Source organism: Heterodontus francisci, chromosome 40, assembly GCF_036365525.1.
Source record: "Heterodontus francisci isolate sHetFra1 chromosome 40, sHetFra1.hap1, whole genome shotgun sequence".
Taxonomy (NCBI): domain Eukaryota; kingdom Metazoa; phylum Chordata; class Chondrichthyes; order Heterodontiformes; family Heterodontidae; genus Heterodontus; species Heterodontus francisci.
Window position 1 is genome coordinate 6,118,289 of NC_090410.1, and position 16,836 is coordinate 6,135,124.

Sequence of the window (16,836 nt, forward strand, 5' to 3'; positions counted from 1 at the left end):
TAATGGCCAATTTACCTATCAACCTGCAAGTCTTTGGCTGTGGGAGGAAACCGGAGCGCGCGGCCGAAACCCACACAGTCACGGGGAGAACTTGCAAACTCCGCACAGGAAGTACGCAGAACTGAACCCGGGTCGTTGGAGCTGTGAGGCTGCAGTGCTAACCACTGCGCCACTGTGCTGCCCAATATTTTTTCATGTCCTCTCATTACTTTTCTAATTTCCTTTTTTACTTCACTCCTACACTTTCTATATTCCTCTTAGGCTTTCTAAAGTATTAAGATTTTTGTGATCGTCATAAGCTTTCTTTTTCTGCTTTAACTTACCCTGTAAGCTTCTAGATAACCAGGGGGCTCTAGCTGTGGCAGTACCACCCTTTATCTTTGTGGGGACTTGCCTACACTGTGCCTGTAGTATCTTGCTTTTGAATGCCTGCCACTGATTTTCCTTCAAGTAGCTGTATCCAGTCCACTTTTGCTAGGTCACCTCTCAGCTTCTTAAAATTTGCCTTCCCCCAATTTCGAACTCTTACTGCTGTTTTATCTTTGTCCTTTTCCATGGTTATGCTAAAACATACTGTATTATGGTCGCTATCTCCAAAATGGTCACCCACTGTTACTTCCTCCACTTGCCCAGTTTTGTTATTGAAGACTAAATCTAGAATTGTGCCCCCTCTTGTTGGGCTTGTTATGTGCTGGCTAAAAAAGTTCTCTTGAATGCAGTTCAAGAATTTTGTGTCCTCTGTGCCCTTCACGCTGTTTGCATCCCAGTTGATATTGGGGTAGTTGAAATCCCCTTGAATTTCCCTATAGTTGTTGCATTCATAGATTTGCCTACATATTTGTTCTTCTACCTCCCTCTCACTATTTGGGGGTCTATGGTACACTCCTTGTAGTGTGACTGCCCCTTTTTTTACTTCTGAGCTCCACCCAAATGGCCTCATTTGATGATTCATTTAGCATATCATCCCTCCTTAAAGCTGTTATTGATTCCTTAACTAATAATGCTACTCCCCCTCCTTTTTTATCTCCCTCTCTATCCCGCCTGAAAACTCTATATCCAGGCATGTTGAGTTGCCATTCTTGCCCCTCCTTAAGCCAAGTTTCTGTTATAGCAGCGATATCGTGTTGCCACGTGTCTTATCTGTGCCCTCAGCTCATTGGCTTTATTTACTATACTCATTGTATTTAAATAAATACCCTTTAACATTGCCACATCCCTGTGCTGCACACTCTTTAGCCTTTGCTTCTTTTGTCTTTGAGTCACTCACTAATTTTCTGCCTCCTGTTCCCTGCACTGAAATTGTCCTATCTAAGACTGCGCTGAGATTCCCATCCCCATGCCAAGTTAGTTTAAACCATTCCCAACAGCACTGGATAACCTTCCCGCAAGGATGTTTGTCCCAGTCCAGTTTAGGTGCAGACTGTCCGGCTTGTACAGATCCCACCTTCCCCAAAACTGGTCCCAATGCCCCAGAAATCTGAAGCCCTCCCTCCTGCACCATCTCTGTAGCCACACATTCATCTAGTGTATTTTCCTATTTCTATACTCACTCGCAGGTGGCCTTGGGAGTAATCTGGAGATTACTGCCTTTGAGGTCCTGCTTGCTAATGAAGATTGTCATGAATTGTGTCCCTGCATGTACAATATTCAGAGTATTACAAAAAAGTCACGTGCTTTGTCTTCAGACAAGGTGATGCAAGAAATTGAAAAGACAACCAGAAAAACAAAATCCTTCCTGTTTGTCTTGTTTAACGACTTAAACTCCAATCTATTTGTGTTATTAGCAAAAGTTGTCTTGGCTGTAAACAAGGTGCAACATTATGGAATAAGAACAGAAAATGCTGGAAATAGAGTTAATGTTCCAGGTCATCAGCCTCTCATCAGACCAGTCTGAGACTCTATCTCTCTTTCCATAAATGCTGCCAGGTCTGCTGAGTGTTTCCAGCATTTTCTGTTTGTTTGAGATTTCCAGCATCTGCAGTGTTTTGCCTTTGCACAGAATTATAGAGTTGTCTCCTGCCTTGATTGGTGTTTGAGATTTAAAAAGCAAGCTGTGAAGGTTGGAAATTTTAAAAAAACTGAAAATTCGCAAAATCTGCATCTGCAAAGACCAGTTCATGATGTGAGTGAGACCCTTTATCGATATTTGATCTTGCATGTAGACTGTTATTTTGAAACTGCTGATATTCCTATAGAAAAAGACCAATCTTATAAAGTAATAAGACACTCCCATTCTGCCAAGTTGAGACACATGAAGTACAAAACAGACACATGTCACTTCCCCATATGAGGGGAGAGTTATCCCTGTGCTACTGTGTGGTACCAAACACCAGGTTCAGAATGGCTTTGAGATAGCTGGAATCAGATCATTGTAGTCAGTGCATTACCAGGAGAGACTGGGAATAGAAATTTGAGGTGGGGGCAATTTAAAGTAAAAGTTAATCCTTGGAGGGAAAAAAAAAGAATCTGGTGATCGTAAAAGACTCAATGTCAGAATGTTTGCCTAAGAGCACACGTCCGTGATCTCTGCTGGCATTTGACGGACATGGTCAAAGGTGGATGGTTATAAAGGGAAGAAAATAGAGCTATGAAGATACCATAGTTAAACTGTTTTAATGACTCCTGTGCTAAGAGGATTTTAAAGGTTACAGACATTATTGGTTAAACTGAGATTTCTTCCAGTTTTGTTGCTGAGCAGTGACCAAACTGTTTTGTACAGCTAGCACTATATAGCGGCAGTGGAATAACCTTAAATATCTACACTGAAGACATTCTAATATTTTGGTCCATTCCCATTTTTGTTGTTGTTTTCTCCCCTCTTTCCCTAGTTCCCCAGACAGTATTTGCACAGAGGAGCCTAGACGTGATGCTGGACTTCTTCCATTAGATTCACCAGAACACCCGGGCTCTTAAAATGAGGGGCAACCTTAGGCTGCAGTCTATTCAAAATTATTGCTGTAATCACCAAATTTATGTATAAGATAAAACCTGGAACATTAGCATTGCAGCACCTATTTTTAATGCTTGTCCTGTGCTTATTTCATTGACAGGTATGGAGGAGGAGGAAGCCAGCGCCCACTTCCCCCGTACGAGCATCACAACAGAGATGACATGATGTCAAGTGGCGATTCTTCATCTGGAGGATTAACTAGCCAGGACAGCACGATCGAGAGAAATAAGAATGGTAATGATTTATTGTTGATGTTGCAGACCTTTTACTCCTCCACTGCGTGTCTCTGGTTGTGGGCAGGGGAGGCAATTGTTCTTTAATTTCTCTCTCACCTCCTTCCTCCCTCAATGGCACTGACTCATGCAGGGTACAGTTCCAGGGACAGTAGCACCCCTCTGCTACTTTAGTACTGCCAGAAGAATTTCGCACCAACGTATTGACGATTCACTATTGCTATCACGTAGCATAACATCAACCCATTTACATCAATCAGACCAACTATTCAGTATAGGCGAATCAGTTTCTCATTAGTTCTTTTGCCTTCGGGATTTGGGTTTAAATCAGACTTGTGGCATAACTCTTTCCTCCATTTGTTCTCTGTACAAGATCAATATGGGATGAATTTGGTAATCTCAGCTCAATCATCTAACACTGACCAAAGGCCATATAGGCAGAGCTGCAAATATTGGCCAAAGCCTGGGTGTGCTTTTAACCTGGAATGCTAGGAGTCGTGCATGGTGCTGTAGTTGGGACAGAGGGCTTTTGCTTCTGAGGAGACTGGAATTGCTCCATGTCCATAGTGTCCTGTTTTATAACATTTGCTTTTTCCTGCTTAAGGGAATCACTTGCAAACCCAGCCAGGTGGGCTGTGGAGAGAGGAAAGAAGAATGTCCCTCCATGACTGCTACAGTGTGGCACTTTTAATTTATTTGTTTTGTCATAAGGCAATACATAGGATTTGTCCAATATTGACAGCTCTGTCTGTATGGCCGTTACATAAAGGGTGTTGAATAGTATACTTCAATTAGAAGGTGCACGAATTGGCTGTATGTGGGTCAATAATCCCAGTACATGAGGGAATTGTTTGAGTGAGTTAAGGATGGAGAAAGGGTGTGCGAATAAATTACAAATTCCAGAAAGCCTTTCAAAGGATTGTTTGTGGGATTGGGGGTGGGGGGGGTGGTGTGGAAGATATAGGTGCCATTTTGAAATAGAGTAATGAGTGCAATTGTGAGGTACTGCAGAGATCAGCTAGCCCAGTCTGTCAACAGCAGCTTTTGCTGAAAAGATCGCACTCTGCTGGAACCCTTTCAATACTCATTTTTGAATTAGCAACCACAAGAGAATGTTGTGTTTAGTTGTTTCATTTCCACCTCCCTTCCCTGTTCACCCTGTCGCTTTTTACTTGAAGCAAGCATTGTAAACTAGTTAGATGTGAGGAAGGATTTGTTTTGTATTGGATTACAGCTCTTCTGAGGCTTTAATTAAACAATAACATCTGACCGGGACAGCTGTGTTTATACTGGTAACGGCTGCAGAACATTGGAGCTTGCAGAAGACCTCTTATGACTCATGTTATTGGCTGCGGGTAAATCGGATCTTATCCGTTTGTGTGTAAAGAAGGTTTTGCTCCTTTCTAAAAAAAAACACACCGGGATTTAATTTTTTTTTAATATAAATTTAATCCTGACTGAGCTGTGTGTGGCCCACATGTTGTGGTGTCTGGGAAAGCTGCTTATGCTGCTGAGGCTGGAGCTGGTGAAGTGCTCTCAACTCCCTCTCCAGCTGCAGTAGTCCTATCGTGCAATCGTCTTAACCCCTGAATTGCCAGTCCTAATCATACTTATTGTTTCATTACATTGCGGCTGTTCTTTTGCTTCAGATTAAAACCCCCTTCCACCCCTTGAAAGCACTAATTCACCCTGGCCTACTTGTTCTTTTGGTGTTCACAGCCCTAGGGTACCATGTCATTTTTGATGTGGGATGCTAGACTGTGAATGTTGGTAGCTGTTCAACTAGGAGGGGTGCATGGGCCTATCACCTGACTCTGCTGACATAAATTGATCTCCGCCTGAGTGACAGAAGGGCCACCACATCAATGGAACATACGAATTCGGAACCAGAGTAGGCCATTTGGCCCCACGAGCCTGCTCCGCCATTTGATAAGATCATGGCTGATCTGATGGTGGCCTCAACCCTACTTTCCTGTCTGCCCCCATACTCTTTGATTCCATTGTCAATCAAGAATCTGTCTAACTCGCCCTAAAAAGTATTGTGACCCTGCCTCCACTGCTCTCTGAGGAAGAGAATTCCACAGTCTAATGACCTTGGAGAAAAAATTTCTTATCTCCATCTTAAATTGAAGACCCCTTATTTTTAAACTGTGTCCCCTGGTTCTTGACTGTCTCAGAAGGGAAATATCTCCTGTTAAACTCAAGTGAATACAGGTCCAACCTTTCCTCATAAGATAACCCCAATTACAGAGGTATGAAGAAAGAGTTGTCTACAGCGGGCTGGGAAGATAGACTACAGGGGAAGTCAGTAAATGAGCAGTGGCAGACTTTTAAGCAAATATTTCATAACATTCAGCAAACGTTTATTCCAGTCAGAAGGAAGGATCTGAAGAGAACTATGAACCACCCATGGATAACAAAGGAAGTTAAGGAGAGTATCAAATCAAAACAAAGGGATACAATGCGGCGAAAACGAGTGGTAGGCCAGAGGATTGGGAATTTTTTAGAAACCAGCAGCGGATGACTAAAAAAACTAATAAAAGGGAGAAAATTGATTGAGAGTAAATTGGCAAGAAATATAAAAAACAAACAGTAAGAGCTTCGGGTATATTAAAAAGAAGAGAGTAGCTAAAGTAAGTGTGGAACTCTTAGAGGATGAGACTGGGGAATTAATAACAGGGAAATGGCAGATAATTTAAACCAATATTTTGCATCGGTCTTCACGATGGAGGACACTATAAACATCCCAACAATAATAGATGAGCAAGGTGTAAATGGGAGGGAGGAACTTGTAGCAATCTCTATCACAAGGGAAAAGGTGCTGGACAAACTGATGGGACTAAAGGCAGACAAGTCGCCAGGACCTAATGGCCTGCATCCAAGGGTTTTAAAAGAAGTGGCTGCAGAGATAGTGGAGGCATTGGTCATAATTATACCAAAACTCACTGGATTCCGGTAGGGTACCAGCGGATTGCTAAACTGCTAATGTGACACCCCTATTCAAGAAAGGAGGGAGACAGAAAACAGGAAACTACAGATCAGTTAGCTTAACATCAGTCATTGGGAAAATGCTAGAGTCCATTATTAAGGAAGAAATAGCAGGACATGTGGAAAAACATAATGCAATCAAACAGAGTCAACATGGTTTTATGAAAGGGAAATCATGTTTGACAAATTTTAGTCATTTGAGTATATAACAAGCAGAGTGGATAAAGGGGAACCAGTAGATGTAGTGTATTTAGATTTTCAGAAGGCGTTTGATACATTAAAGGATATTGCACAAAATAAGAGCTCAGGTTATTGGGGGTAATGTGTTGGCATGGATTGAGGACTGGCTAACACACAGAAGGCAGAGAGTCGGGATCAATGGGTCTTTTTCAGGTTGGAAAGCCGTAACTAGTGGGGTGCCACAAGGATCGGTCCTAGAGCCTCAACTATTTACTAGCTATATTAATGACTTAGAGGAAGGGACAGAGTGTAGTGTATCCAAATTTGCTGATGGTACAAAAATAGGTGGGAAGGCATGTTGTGATGAGAACACACAGAATCTGCAAAGGGATATAGATAGGTTAAGTGAGTGGGCAAAAACTTGGCAGATGGTGTTCAACGTAGAAAAGTGTGAGGTCATCCACTTTGGTAGGAAGAATAAAAAGGTAGATAATTATTTAGATGGAGAAAGACTACAAAATACTGCAGTACAGAGGGATCTGGGTGTTCTTGTGCATGAAATACAAAAGGTTAGAATGCAGGTGCAACAAGTATATAGGAAGGCAAATAGAATTTTGGCCTTTATTGCTAGGGGATTAGAGTTTAGAAATAGGGAAGTCTTGTTACAACTGTACAGGGTGTTGATGAGGGCACACCTGGAGTACTGCGCACAGTTTTGGTCCCCGTATTTAAGAAAGGATATACTAGCATTGGAGGCAGTTCAGAAAAGGTGCACTAGGCTGATTCCTGGGATGAAGGGGTTGTCTTATCAAGAATGGCTAAACAGGTTAGACCTTTATTCATTGGAGTTTAGGAGAATGAGAGGTGATCTTATAGAAACATATAAGATTTTAAGGGGGCTTGACAGGGTAGATGTTGAGAATATGTTTCCACTAGTGGGGGAATCTTGAACTAGGGGACATAGTTACAGAATAAGGGAGCACACATTTAAAACTGAGATGCAAAGGAATTTCTCTGAGGGTGGTGAATCTCTGGAATTCTCTGCCTCAGAGTTGTGGAGGCTAGATCACTAATTGTATTTAAGGAGGAGGTAGATAGATTTTTTGAAATCTCGGGGAGTTGAGGATTAGGCGGAGCAGGCCTGAAAGAGGAGTTGAGGCCTGGGACAGATCAGCCATGATCTTATTGAATGGCGGGGCAGGCTTGAGGGGCTGAATGGCCTACTCCTGCTGCTATTTCTTTATGTTCTTATCCCAGGAATCAGTCGAGTGAACGCTCTCTGAATTGCCTCTAAAGCAATTATATCCTTTAAGTAAGGAGACCAAAACCGTATATAGTACTCAGATGTGATCTCACTAAGGCCCTGTACAACTGTCACAAAACTTTGCTTTTATATTCCATTCCATTTGCCTTCCTAATCGCTTGCTGTATCTGCATAGCAACCTTTTGTGATTCAAGTACCAGGACACCCAGATCCTTCTATATTGCAGAGTTCTGCAATCTCTCTCCATTTAATTAATATAGTGCTTTTCTATTCTTCTTGCCAGAATGGACAAGTTCGCATTTTCCCACATTATACTCCATCTGCCAAATTTTTGCCAATCCTTTGCAGACTCTTTATATCCTCCTCACAGCAACCATACATTTGGTCCCTTTCTCCAAGTCATTCATATAGATTGCAAATAGTTGAGGCCCCAGCATTGATCCCTGTGGCACTCTACTAGTTACAGCTTGCCAACCTGAAAATGACCTATTTATTGCTACTCTCTGCTTCCTGTTAGCTAACCAATCCTCTATCCATGCTAATATATCACCTACACCATGAGCTCTTATTTTGTGTAGTAACCTTTGATGTGGCACCTTATTGAATTTCTTTTGGAAACCCAAATACACGACATCTACAGGTTCCCTTTTATCCTCGTTGCTTGTTACTTCCTCAAAGAACTCTAATAAATTAGTCAAACCTGATTTCTCTTGCACAAAATCATATTGACTCTGCCTGATTTGCATTAAAGTTTTCAAAGTGCCCTGCTATAACCTACTTAAGAGATTCTAGCATTTTCCCTACGACAGATGCTAGACTCACCATCCTGTAATTTCCTGCTTTCTTGAAAAGAGGGGTTACGTTTACTATTTTCCAATCTGATGGGACCTTTCCAGAATCTTGGGAATTTTGTATCTACTATCTCTACAACCACTTATTTTTAGACCCTAGGATGAAGGCCATTAGGTCCTGGGGACTTATCAACTTTACATTCTAGTAGTTTTCTTAGTGCCCTTTCCCTGGTGAATGTAATTGTTTTACGTTCCTCTGTCCGTTTCATCTCTTGATTTTACACGTATTTCTGGGATGTTATTGCAGCAGCAAGAGTTGGAAATAATCTGCCACCTTTGCAAGCTATTCATGTCAATAAAGTGTTACTATAATTAAAAACTTGACTCTTCAATTTCAGAGCCTTTGTGGCATGTACCAATAACGTCCAAAGTTTACTCAGCCTCTGGAAACAATATCAATAAGCGCCTCCCTAGACAAGAGCTAGCAGGCAAGGATTCCCCCAACAGGCATTCCAAAGTAAGTCTCATTGTTTCTGTAGTCTAACTGAATGTGTCCTGTCCAGCTATTCTCTATCTGATATGTTCTGCAAAACCCTTTGCCATTGTCAACTGCATTAAAAGATACCAAGTTCTCTTTATGGTGTCATCCTTTTAAGAGCACATGACTCTTTCACAAGATCAAGGTGTGAGCCATGGCTCAGTTGGTAGCACTCTTGCCTCAGTCAGAAGATCATGGCTTCAAGTCCCTTTGCTGAGACTCTGGCACAAAGTCTAAGCTGACACACTCCGTGCAATACTGAGGGAGTGCTGCAGTGTCAGAGGTGCCGCTTTCAGATGAGAAGCTAAAGCGAGGCCCCTTCTGCCCTCTCAGTGGACGGAAAAGATCCAACGGTCAGTATTCTAAAGAGCAGCAGGGGAGTTCTCCCTGGTGTCCTGGCCAATATTTATCCTTCAATCAATATCATAAAAACAGATGATCTGGTCATTATCATCTTGCTGTGTGTAAATTAGCTGCCGTGCTTCCTACATTACAACAGTGACTACACTTCAAAAGTACTTCATTATCTGCAAAGTGCTTTGAAATGTCCTAATATTGTGAAAGGTGCAAGAGAAATGCAAATCTGTCTTCATTTTTCTTCATTTTCTTCACCCCCATCTCTTCTCTCCTGAAAGCACAGATTCTACAGGGCCCTGCTGCTCAATATGTACCCAGCCACCCCTACCCACTGGGTTCATATGTTCTGCTGTACAACGAGTGTGGAAAGGCTGTTTGGCTCAGAGGACACTGATAATTCTGCTTTTCACCAATAATCACTTGATAATAGTCAACAGTTAGAGTCCTGTAATAGTCCTAGGTATGGGTGCTATTTATAATGCCTTTTGTTACTGGTTTAGCTAAGATCATACTAATTTAAGTCCAGCACCTCCTTGATCTATAGGACTTCGTTCTACACCGTGCAGTACATTAAATGAGCCATAAACTGTAATCAATCAACATAAATCTGAGTGACCTAATTTGGAAATTGCACTTCCACACTTTTCCCAGAACTGCAGTCACCCTGTTGAAGGATTTGAGAAAAATTCAATGTTTTTTAAGCTCCTGGATTTGTTGTCTGAGATATTCTGCTTCTGAGCTCGGCAGCTCCCAATTTCTCTCCTGCTCACTACAATTTGTAAAAAATTACAGCCGGCAAGCAGAGATGGACGATCCTTGCCCTTTGTCTGGAAACTAAAATAGTTGTCTGTTGGGCCATCTATGTTGAGTTTTCTCAAAGGGTCTGCGATTCTGATTCTAATTTTGTGTTTGCTTAACAGGGTGATGCCCATTACTCAAGTCAGTCAAGTAGTAACACTTTGTCCAGCAATGCCTCCAGCAGCCACAGTGATGAAAGATGGTTTGACAATATGGAGCATATGGAGGTTGACCTTGAGGCCTCAGTGAAAGGAGCATCCAGTGACAGTGGCATTGACACCACCCTTCATGCATCCAGTCCATTTGCTTCAGCCACAGCAGCAGCCAAATCTGCGAGACTAGCACCTCGGAGAGAGAAACTCCAGAAACCAATGCAGACCTCAGCCACCTACTGTGGACTACAGGACTACAGTAACCGGGTATTAGATCGGACACCACCTTACATTGAGAAGAGGAGAGATTCGTCACCAACACTGAACACCAACGGTCAAAACAAGGGGTATAGAATGAAAATCTGCAGTCCTTCTAACAGCATCAGTGCTTATTTGAGTATGAACAACAGCAATGAGAACATGCATCCAAGGTAAATTGAACCCTTTTAACACAGGCTTTATAAGTAATAAAGATGTAAGATGCTGGAAAGTGAGTGAAAGCGCTGCCTAAAGACTGAGCGGAAGGATGAGGGTTCAGTTCTCGCGCCTGTGCTGAGCTTGCTGTTCCTAGTCGAGGGGCTACGCTTAGCCTTGGTTTGGAGAGAAGAATATTAGCTGTGGCCCCCACTTCCAATTGCTTTCTCATCACCCATCTATGTGGATGTCAAGCGCAGATGAGATTGAGCTTGGCTGTGATGCCTTCCACAGTCAAATATGCCTGTCATAAAGAGTGGCAGCTTGCGTTATATGTTAGCGAGGAATTTTTAATAAATGTTTGATGCACTTGGGTGATGGGAAGCATATGGAGGCTTTGGGTGCTGGTTGATTGAAAATATCATTGCATGCCCTATGGAAGGTGTGGACCTGCATGGTATTTTCTCATTCCTAACTTTTTTATGCTCTTTAGGATCCAGGAGCTTGCCCTGATAAACAGTCAGCTGAGTGCAAAGGCTAGGTTATAGCCCTGTAAATTCTGTTTCTAAGTTTGCAGTTGTTCATGTTCCTCACACACTGTTTATAAGACACAATGATGCTACCCTGCTGAGGTAGCTGCACACTCTGACATAGCACTGTGAACTGGAATTTATTTTCCTTAAACACATTTACCTTCTAGCAGCTGTGGCGGTCAGATGACTGTACGTCCTTGAAGCTCGAGGTTGTTGACAGAAGTGTTAGTACCTTGTGATGGGGGGAAAAAAATCTTGTACCCATTGCCCAGCACATGTTCTGTGGAGAATACTCCATCTCTGAGTATCACAGCGACTTAATCAAGAGGCTCAGCTAATCTAATCTATTAATCTTTTTAAACCACGGGGTTAGATTAGGCCTGTTTATAATGTACATTGCTTCAAGTTCTAATTGAATTTTATCTGACTTTTGGTCAGTTTTCTGCCAACAGTGACCTCCTATATGGAATGTTGTGATGCTTCCTTGTCCTTTGAGACTACAAACCGTTGTCTGGACTGCAGAGATAAAGTTCAAAATGACTGCTGTATTATTTTCATAACATGTGCTTCAAAGTCATGACATGGTCTTATCCCTATGTAATGATTTTCCTGGTGGCTGTAGGTGTCGGAATGAGCACTGACTAGAGCTCTCTTTATAGTTGATGTCCACCTTAAAGATTTGTTTTCTGTAACTTATCCATTGAAAGTTTTACCAATTTGGTCATCGGTTAATTATTGGAAATATTAATTATAAGACAGTTGCATTTCTATAAGCGCCTTTCACAACCTTACAGCAAATGAAGTACTTTTTGAAGTGTAGTCACTGTTGTAATGTAGGAAACGCAGCAGCCAATTTGTGCACAGCAAGCTCCCACAAACATCAATGTGATAATGGCCAAATAATCTGTCGTCTTGATCTTGGTTGAGGGATAAATATTGGTCAAAGCTTACCCATCTATTACTGGTACACTGCAGCATTATGGTTGCTGGTTTGTTGAAATCCTGTTCTGCAGAAAAGTAGGAAGTTTTGTTGAATGTTGGTCTTTAGTTTATTAACTAGCGTACGTGGAGACTGAAAAAATCCAACTGGAGTGAGCTAGTTTGACTGTACAATGTATTAAAACAGTCCTGCACTGTTTCTGTGTAGCCTTGCCAGTAGTAAACTTTCAACATTGTACCTGACTTTAAACACAAAGTTATAAATCCTAATTGCCCAAAATAATTGAAGGATCGATGCTTCCACCATAATCATTGGCTGTTCCAGTGATGTTGATATACATTAAATCACTTCTATGCCCAGTTACTTGCATTACTCTGTGACCTCATCCAGTGGAATGATTCATTTGAGGGAGTTGGAGAGGGACACAATTGTTTACAAAATTAAATATAGAGTTTGGGTTCAACATTTAAAAATAATTCATTATGGGCAATTTATTTAAGAATTTTATTTTGAAAAGTTTTTTTTTTTTACAAGCCTAGACCATCGACCTATATTTGAGTAAGCAGGGATTGAACCCTCCAGTGCTGGCCTTCTGTGTATTCCCCTTTGACCTTTGGTCCTCCGTCTAACCATCAGTAGCAGAGGAATCAACTGCCTAGGCTGTACTCTCTCTAAACCCCTCTGCACTGCTACTCCCCCTCCTTCCCCCCCTCTCCAATTTAAAAGTCTTTTCGAACCTGCTTTTGGTCATCTCTCCAAACTTTCTGATGCTCAACATCCATTTTGTTTTGGTGAATTACCACAGGATGATTTCTACATTAAAGCCATCATAAAAATGCAGATTGTTGCTCCAGGTGATGTACTGGTGATGGAGGGCTGAATTTTGCCTGCCCCCTGACACCGCGGGTCGTGGTGTGAGGGCAAGTAAGAGTCTGCGGGGAAGGGCCCACTGCATTTTACCGGCGGCGGGGGGACCTTAGTGCGGCCCCCCGCAGCCTGGCGGTGGGCCCTTCATCCCCGTATGCAAATGAACATTAATAGGATGTAAATATACTTACCTGCAGGTGGCGGACGTCCCATGTCGATTTTACAGCTGCCATTCGTGCTCAGCGTGCCTGCGGAACTCTGCATGGAGTTTGGAGGCGAGAACCTTGGGGGGTGGGGGTGAAGTAATAAATATTTCAGGGTGGGAGGTGTGGAGCATGGAAATCAATTTTTATTGGATGTGGGGATGGTGGGAAGGGGTTATAGGGTAAATGTTAGAAGTTTAGGGGGTAAAGTTTAGGTAGGGAAAAAAGCATGTGTTGGTCATTTCGGACATTGAAATGACCATGTTTGGGGGGCAGGGGGGGTTTGGGAAGGGGCCAGTCACATCTTTCCTATTTTCTACTAAAAGTTTTTAACACTGCTGCACCTTTAAAAATTTAAAGTAATTCTAAGGGCTTAAAGCCCTTTAAAAATGGCCCCTGTGCGGTGGTGCCAGACGCTGTTGCCAGGGACACGGTGGCCACCCCTACACGTCATCGGGCGCAGCTGCTCTGCCCCCACTATTTACATGAGCCCCCACGCGAAATATTGCGGGGGCTCCTCGGTGGTCCTTCTGTGTCGGAAGGCCGTCGAGTTGAAAGCGCGCCACCGAGGAACGCGGCACACGATTAAAATTCAACCCGAAGAGAGAACCTGGGCTGTGTTTACAACACTATAGCATCGTTCCTTTTGGCTTTGCAATCTATCAGTCATATTGTAAATCCAGCTTGAATTTGGGAGTCAGGATGTGACCTCACACTCGGGTGGAGCAGAGCAAAACTCACTGGAGGTTCCATTTCACTTGAGTCACCTCCGGTCTTAAAATCCAATTTATACTACTCGAGTTTAGCATTAGTATAAAATTTAAACCACTTCACACCAATGCTAAACCTGCAGTACAAGCTACCCTGAGTTTTGGGGAGAAGTTCATTTATTTCTAATCGATTATGCTCTAGTGAAGAGCATATTGGGTCTTTCCCAGCAAGTCCAGAATGCTTCAGGGGGTGGGGGTGGCAGAAGTGAAGGTGTATTTTTTTTCAGTGGAAACATTTCTAAACTCCTCAAATTATTAATCTGTTGTATGGTGATTTTGCATGAACTATGTCACAACAGATCCATTTAAAAAGACTTTCCCTGTTTTCTCGCACCAAGCTTGTTTTTTTTTAATGCATTTGACAGCAGCTTTGAGTTCCAAAGTCTCCACTTTCAAACAGAATGAAGTCTGCCTGGACTGACTTCACTGGGAATCCTGCGTGGGTGACATTCACAATAGCTCTATGGTTTGATTTCTAACTCCAAGCTTCCAAAAATCTGAGGGCCGTTTTCTGACATTGCTGCCAACACATCCATTCTCCAGTTATAAGATGTACATTCTTGCATTTTATGATGATGAATAACAATCTACCTGTGTTCAACTGTTCAGTCACATGGCAGTGATTTTTCTGAAACCTCAAAGGAAGTGTGTTCACTCTGAGAATTGTTGTGTTGAGATGTTGGATACATGAAGGATTTTGTTGAAAAACTAAATCAAATTATTAGAGCTTTTACTTTTTATTTATTCATTGTCGGATGTGAGCATCACTGGCAATGGTAATGTTTATTGCCCATCCCTAATTGCCCTTGAGAAGATGGCGGTGAGCTGCCGCCTTGAAATGCTGCAGTCCATGTTGTGTAGGTATACCCACAGTGCTGTTAAAGCAGGTATTCAAGATTTTGACCCAGGGACAGGTGAAGGAACAGCGATGTAATTCCAAATCAGGATGGTGTGTGGCTTGGAGGGGAACTTGCAGGTGGTGGTGTTCCCATGCGTCTGCTGCCCTTGTCCTTCTAGGTGTTGGAGGTCATGGGTTTGGAAGGTGCTGTTGAATGAGGCTTGGCAAGTTGCTGCGGTGCATCTTGTAGATGGTACACACTGCTGCCACTGTGTGCCAGTGGTGAATGTTCAAAGTGGTGGATGGGAGCCTATTAAGCGGCTGCATTGTCTTACATGGTGCCTTTAGGGTTTAGATGGTCATTGGCGATGGTGACTGTACCTGTGCTGTTAGGAGATGAACAAGTCTTAGTACTTGTAGTTTCTCTATTATGAAATGCAACTCATTGTTCAATAGCCAAACAATAAATATGGAGTAGTACTTTGGTGGTTTCTTTTGTTGTCTGTCATGATAGGTAGCTGGTGCAAGTGCTTTCAATTAAATCACTTTGCTTGTGACCTCTGGCTCACTTGGTAATGCTCTCACCTGTGAGTCATAAGGTTGTGTGTGGGTTCAAGTTCCGCTCCAGAGACTTGAATACAAAATCCAGGCTGGCACTCCCAGTGTAGTACTGCCTTCTTTCTGACGAGACATTATACCGAGGCCCTGTCTGCATTGCCAGTTGGACATAAGCAGCATGGCACTATTTTAGAGAAAAGCAGGGGAGTTCTCCCCAGTGTACTGGCCAACATTTAATTTTTAAACCAACATCACTGAAAACAGATTATTTGGTTATTATATTGCTATTTGTGGGATTCTGCTGTGCACAAATTGACTGCATTCTTTCCCACATTACAACAATGACTACACTTAAAAATTGTACTGAATTGGCTGTGAAGTATCTTGGGATGTCCTGAGGTCATGAAAGGCGCTATCTAAATGCAATTTTTTTTTCTCCCCTCCATTTCCTTCCCCCCACCCAGCCCCTCCATGACTTCAAAAGGATCAAAAGCTCAATTCTTGTTGGTGTGGGAAATTAACCTATTAGGACTCCACTAAATCGTCTCTCCAGCAAATGAATCTTTGAATGTTCTTTATTACACAATGTAGGAAATGGAAGATGTCCCAATCCTCATTACTGTCACTGAATCCCCCACCATTAACATCCTGGGGGGGTACCATTTGGCCAGAAACCTAACTGGACTAGCCATATAAATCGTGTGGTACAAGAGGAGGTCAGAGGCTGGGATTTCTGCAGTGAGTAACTCATCTCCTGACTCCCCATAGTCTGTCCACCACTTACAAGGCACAAATCAGGAGTGTGATGGAATACTCTTCACTTGCCTAGATGAGTGCACATTCAACAACTTTCTGACACAGGCAAGCCTGTTACCAACTGAGCAAGACTAACAAAAGAAATGGGCCCATGTGAAGTGAGTTTGGTCGTTCTCAACTCAGATGTTGGGAAGAGGCTCACTGGCAAATCGCCTCCAAACAGTGTCCAAATCCACATGTAAAGAATGCCAACTTTGGGTACAAGAGTTCGTAGTACCTGTGATGGTGTTCCTCGAAATGAACCGCAACCTTCAAGAGAGAAGTCGAGATGGAAAGGGAACAGGTGGAAATTTCATGGAATAACATTATTTTTAGTTGTTTGCTCATTTTTATTTATTTTTAATTTTGTTTTTTCCAGCACTCTAAATTGCAGATTGGGACAGGCCCCTCATACGTTCAAGACCCCACCTTCGGAAGTATCTAAGCCATTGACGTCATATTCTCAGCTCTCAGCCTCTGCCCCCAAATCTTTCTACTTCTATCAGAATGTGAAGAATATGTGCCCAACTGGGTGGAAAAAATCAGCCAATACCCCGAGTCGACCATCTGGATTCACAGAAACAAAAACGTAGGAATCTTGCCATGAGCAGATTGGAGCTCAATCTTTTGCGATGAAAATGAGTACAGCTTAGGGCTTCTTTGATTC

At 42.5% G+C, this 16,836-nt stretch overlaps 1 protein-coding gene across 11 annotated transcripts in view; it reads left to right on the forward strand.

Annotated features, from left to right (window-relative positions):
• Window positions 1–16,836, forward strand: part of sipa1l3 (signal-induced proliferation-associated 1 like 3) — a 224,687-nt gene that overhangs the window by 177,972 nt on the left and 29,879 nt on the right. For 10 of the 11 annotated variants that reach the window (XR_010969801.1, XM_068018906.1, XM_068018907.1 and 7 more), the window contains 4 exons: window positions 3,051–3,184; window positions 8,805–8,923; window positions 10,222–10,682; window positions 16,549–16,758. Coding sequence is in view for 10 of the 11 variants with exons in the window: in XM_068018906.1 (XP_067875007.1) it covers window positions 3,051–3,184; window positions 8,805–8,923; window positions 10,222–10,682; window positions 16,549–16,758 (924 nt within the window). In the remaining variant the exon portion in view is untranslated. The remainder of the gene's footprint in view (window positions 1–3,050; window positions 3,185–8,804; window positions 8,924–10,221; window positions 10,683–16,548; window positions 16,759–16,836) is intronic. The other variant, XM_068018908.1, reaches the window with a different exon arrangement.